We start from the raw sequence: 5,461 nt of genomic DNA on the forward strand, positions 1-5,461 counted from the left end.
GGGCAGCGGCGGCTTCGGCACGGTGTACGCGGGCAGCAGGATCGCCGACGGCTTGCCGGTGAGCACGGGGGCTCGGCGCGGGGCCGCGGCCGGGGGGGCGCCCCCCGCCGCCGCGCCCCGCTCACGGCGCCGCGCTCTCCCCGCAGGTCGCCGTGAAGCATGTGGTGAAGGAGCGGGTCACCGAGTGGGGCACCATTGTAAGTACGGCGGGGGCTGCGCCATTGTGTGGGCGGCGGGCGGGAGGGAGGGGGGGGGGGGGGGGGGGGGGGGTTCTCCGCCGCAGCGCCGCCCCCGCCCCTCGGACTGCGGCAGCGGCGGAGCCTCCCAGCGGGGCGGGGGCGGCGGCGGCAGCGGCGGGGCGGGAGGGGCGGCGGCGGCGCCGGGGCTCCCGGTCTCACCCGCGGCCGCTGTGCGCGCAGGGCGGCGTCATGGTGCCCTTGGAGATCGTGCTGCTGAAGAAGGTGGGCTCCGGCTTCAGGGGGGTCATCAAGCTGCTGGACTGGTACGAGCGGCCCGACGGCTACCTCATCATCATGGAGCGGCCCGAGCTCGTGAAGGACCTCTTCGACTTCATCACCGAGAAGGGCGCACTCGACGAGGAGACGGCGCGCGGCTTCTTCCGGCAGGTGCTGGAGGCCGTGCGCCACTGCTACGGCTGCGGCGTCGTGCACCGCGACATCAAGGACGAGAACCTGCTCGTGGACCTGCGCACGGGCGAGCTCAAGCTCATCGACTTCGGCTCGGGCGCGCTCCTCAAGGACACGGTCTACACCGACTTCGACGGTACGTGCGCCGCGGTGCCGGCCCCGCGCCCCGGCCGGAGCCGCCTCCGCGCCCGCGCTGCCTCTGACGCAGCGGCTCCTATCGGGTCTATCGGTAACGGAAACCTTTGGACCCGCGGCGGCTTAGGGGTGTTCAGTTGCGCAGGAAAGAAGCCATTCCAGGCAGTGACGCAGCAGTTTATATTTCTCTGTCTTGGAAAAAGAGGTTTTTTTTCCTAGAGGGCGATCTGTTTACGTGGAGGCTCTGCCAGTGTCGGATGTTTCCATGTGTGGATATGCAGTTTTCGTATGCAGAGCTTTTTTTAACTTGAAGCAGTAGCTCTTCCCCCTCCCCTTCCGCTCGTGTCCTCAAAATCCCGCATTGCAGATCGTAAAGCAGTGGGATAAATACGCACCCTTTAAATGATCCGAAATCAGCTTCAGCGTCAGGTTTGATAAATTAGGGAAGGGAAACCTGAAAATAAGCCCTCATGTGATAGGGTGGAAAAAAATTTTCCCTTGCCCTTTGAATGTGACTAATGTAACCAAGGGACTTTTTTCTTTTTTTTCCTCCATCCTCAGCTGCTGCCCTTAACATCTGTTTGTTGTGAAACCCGAGCCCCTGGGCCACGTGACATTCGGCACCACAATTTTTTTTTCTTTTCCCGTATCCAAGGAGCACCGCGGGCAAAGAGGGAGGGGCGGGTTACAAAAGCTGCAGCCGAGAAGCACGGTGCTCTTAAAAAGGAGGAAAGGCGAAGGGGGGGGGGGGGGGGGGGAAAGCATAGAAATTGCAGGCAGGCAGCCCTGTGTTCACTGTCATGTGGAAGCGGATAAAGCAGATTAGCCCTATGTACTAAGGAAGACCCGAGTTTCACCTTCTTGTCTTCCTGTCTTCTCCTCCTCCCCGTCAACCCCCTTTGTCCTTTTGTGTCTATTTTTGGTGTGATGCTGCAGACGCCACGTGGTCAGTGAAAGGCAGCTTGCCTTAGTAAACAGTCAGCTGATGAAAGCAGCACTATTCCTCGCAACAAAATAGCGCAACCCCATGGGCCAATTTTATTGATGGTGCAACTCCACAAATGACCCGAAATTACACCACTTAGGGAATTCAGCCCTGCTTTTTTATTTTTTATATAATTTCAACTGATGAGTTTATAAATTTATGACAGGGCTACTAATAGCTGAATTAAGGAGGAATCGCTCTAAATATTGATTTTGACCTTTTTTTCCTTTTTTCTTTCTGCTTTTAGGAACAAGAGTATATAGCCCTCCAGAGTGGATCAGATACCACAGATACCATGGGAGGTCAGCGACAGTGTGGTCTCTGGGAGTTCTCCTGTATGATATGGTTTGTGGAGATATCCCTTTCGAACAGGATGAAGAAATCTTGAGGGGTCGATTATATTTCAGGAGAAGAATTTCACCTGGTGAGTTTCGTTGTGTGGGAGCACACGTGGGCTCTAGCAGTGGTGGCTTATTTTTTATTCAAGATTCTTCTTGCTTTCCTAGTCTGAACTTGCTTTGTATTTTTATTTCAGAATGTCAACAGCTGATCAAATGGTGCCTTTCTTTGAGGCCTTCAGACAGACCGACACTTGAGCAAATTTTTGACCATCAATGGATGCACAAATCCGAAGTAGTGAAGTCTGAGGACTGTGACATAAGGCTACGGACCCTTGATACTGATGTATCTAGCACAAGTTCAAGTAATGAGAGTCTGTGAATTACTAAGGACTTCGCACTGGGAGGGGAGCTACAAGCAGAAAGACCACAGTGCTGCTGCCAATACGTAGGAGGGGCTAGAAAAATGCATTCATTATTCTGTAGTTGAATCTTTGTCTGAGGGACTTGATTTTATTTTCCCCTTTTGCTGGTTTCTGCTTTGGAATGAGAGATTTCCTTTGGAAACGCTGATATTTGGGAGTTGCAGGCCAGTACTTAGTCAAAGACTGACCTTACTAAGAAAGCAGTGACCTCTTGAATACATGGTAAACTTTTTTGCTCTCATAGAGCCTGGACTAGATTTTATTTGCTTTTGAGTGCCTTTTTGAAAGCTGCTTCAGTGGGACTTTCTTTTTTGAGCTGTGTATGTCCAAAGAAGATCCAGTTCATTATAGGAATTTGCTTCCATTAGACTTAAGTGCTGAAGGAAGCGGCTCCTATGATGCATTGGAGAATGTGTTCGGTGACTGAATGAAGTAGTCCCATCCACTGGTGATGGAATACTTGAACACAGACATTTCACTCCTGCCCCCCCGCCCTTTCCAAATCCAACCCACCTCTGCTGCTCAAAATATTTCGTATAGCCTGCACAGAAATACGAACAGGTATATCGGCTTTTTTATCAGAAACATTTATTCATGTTTCCTTTTATCATCTCTACCACTGGGCATGAGAAGCCCCTTTCTCAACTCCCCCTGGCCTTTTGTCACCCTGCGAGTCTTAAGTATGTATGGGCATGTTGAATGCACAATCAATGCAATATTCAAGGACTTACTTTTTTCCATACCTGTATAATGTGTTTATGTAAACTTGGTTTTCCCGTGTACTATACAGTTATTTATTGTTTGAAGTTTAGAAGACCTCCCACAGGTTTCAGCTGTGGCTATTTATTTGGTTAATTTATTTGGTTAGAGTTACTCAACACTGTGCTTTCCCCCCTCCTCTTCTCCATGGGAATTCTAGTGGTTTACCCATGGCACTTTTTTTTCTGCATTCCTGTCAACTTTTGTTTAAGAAAAGACGACAAAAAATCTGACCTTATCAATTTTTTTGGAAGACAGAAAATTGTTGTACAAAGTCTAATTTAAGGGAAATAGAATGACTTTTTAAAGTTAGTCAGTATGCCTTTTGTCTGGTATTATTGTACCAGAAATGTAAAGTAATGCTGTTTGGAAGGGTTTTAAATTATTGACATTGTACAGTCTCCGTGCATTGGCTCTGGAAGGTAGAGTGGCAGAGTCATAAACCTTAATTTATTTTAATAGCTGTGTTTCTGTGATCTGGTTGCATTTATGCAGCTTGGATTTGAATTTTTTTCTTCTGTTTAACAGTGTGAAATGTATGGAGATCATATTTTTTATACAGGTATTTCAATTAAACTTTTTTTGTATATAACAGTTCTGTGGTTGTGTTCTTGCTACTTATCTTCACCATTTTTCTTCACAGCGTCTTGAAGTGTATATTCTTTAATTACAAAGGGCTGCAGTTGCCTACCCAGTGTTAACAGTCCTAAACTACAGAGCAGTAACCATTTGGAAGAATTAAACCACCCTTCATTTTGACCATGCGTACTCTTGATCTTGATGGTGGACTGCAGTAGGTGTAAAATACAACAATCGTGGCCTGCAAAGAGGGGGACTAGTCCCTCTGTGTGGTTATTATTTATTTTTGATTCTATAACCACCCAATAATTGAAATAAACACCACCCCATGGTGTTAAATACATAGAAGCATTTTTGGACTCGTGTTTACTGCTTTCATAGTTGACATGTTTACTTTCTATTACATCCCATTTCCGTCCTCCCTCTTTAGCCCTTCCTTTGGCATTTAGAAGGGAATTTCCTGTCTCTTTACAGGAAAAGGATGCTTAGGGAGCTGTATGTCTCTTTCCTTTCAGCTCCTTTGGGCTATTAAAAAGGATAGATTTGTTACTTCATTAAAATAGTGCAAGGAAGCACAACTCTGAACTAGAGCATGGAAAAGACAAGTGTCCTCAAGCATTCATGTTAGTGAGTTGGGAATGCATCAAACTGAGGCCACACCCAGATGCCTGATTTCACTTTTGCAGTTCATCGTTGGGAAGAAGAGATAATCCTAACTTGCATCAGGATATGCATTATGAATACAGTAACTAAAGGCGCTTTGTAGTACTAACAGTGAAGAACTAAATGTGAAATCTGTTGTTTTTGTGCTATTTCCCTTTTGGGGGCATCTTTCTGCCTGGTGACTTAGTATTTTGGTTCCCTATGGGGATTACCTTGCTGACATCTTGTCAAGCTCCTGATGTTAACTGGTTTAGATTTCAAAATGCCACCAAGTAGCAGGAGATAAAGCAGAAGAGGTAAAAGGCCATTTCTCTGTGTTTGTGTTTTCTGATGAGGTAATGATCTGTTTCTGGTGAGAAAAGTATAAAGTTTTCATCTTAACCATAAGAAGAATGCTTAAGTTACTCTTATTAGGGAAAAAACGCCGCCAACAATTGTGTCTGTTTCTTTATTTTCTGATCTGTAAGCTTTGAATCTGTAAATTCTAGTCCTTGGGAAATACATACAAAATACTTATTATTTGAATAATATTTGCACAGATAAAAGACCCTGCAGTTAAGATTTGCTTTGGAAAATCACATAATCATGTCCTAAGAGAAGATGACTTAAAAGTAGAGGCTGGAAATCTTAATTCTCCCTTTCGCTTGAGAGGAGGGACTTAGACAAGCTATAGAAGCGATCCTGAGTGATCCTCGTGCAGTTCTTTCGGGAAGCATGTTTCAAACCACAAGTAGTCCCCAGAGGAATTCCAGTAGCTGCTGATAATTAACATCTTCCACGCCAGTAGTTTCACATGCCGGCAGCGGCTGCGGGTGTGTTTGGGAGGCCTTCCACCACGAGGGTGAGCTTCAAAGGGAGTCAGGAAAGCCATCCTAAAAATATGTTTGCAAAGCTATTGTTAATTGCTCAGCTAGGAACTGTCAAAAGCTT

The 5,461-nt window shown here is 46.7% G+C and overlaps 1 protein-coding gene across 1 annotated transcript in view; it reads left to right on the forward strand.

The window, feature by feature from the left end:
• Positions 1-3,835, forward strand: part of PIM3 (Pim-3 proto-oncogene, serine/threonine kinase) — a 4,258-nt gene extending 423 nt beyond the window's left edge. Inside the window, exons 2-6 of the mRNA XM_026053820.1 lie at positions 1-58; positions 147-197; positions 420-783; positions 2,015-2,191; positions 2,303-3,835. Of these exons, the coding sequence (XP_025909605.1) occupies positions 1-58; positions 147-197; positions 420-783; positions 2,015-2,191; positions 2,303-2,487 (835 nt within the window). The 3' untranslated portion in view covers positions 2,488-3,835. The remainder of the gene's footprint in view (positions 59-146; positions 198-419; positions 784-2,014; positions 2,192-2,302) is intronic.
• The last annotated feature ends 1,626 nt before the right edge of the window (positions 3,836-5,461 follow it).

Source organism: Nothoprocta perdicaria, unplaced genomic scaffold (assembly GCF_003342845.1).
Source record: "Nothoprocta perdicaria isolate Ctin4 unplaced genomic scaffold, notPer1 scaffold_119, whole genome shotgun sequence".
Taxonomy (NCBI): Eukaryota; Metazoa; Chordata; class Aves; order Tinamiformes; family Tinamidae; genus Nothoprocta; species Nothoprocta perdicaria.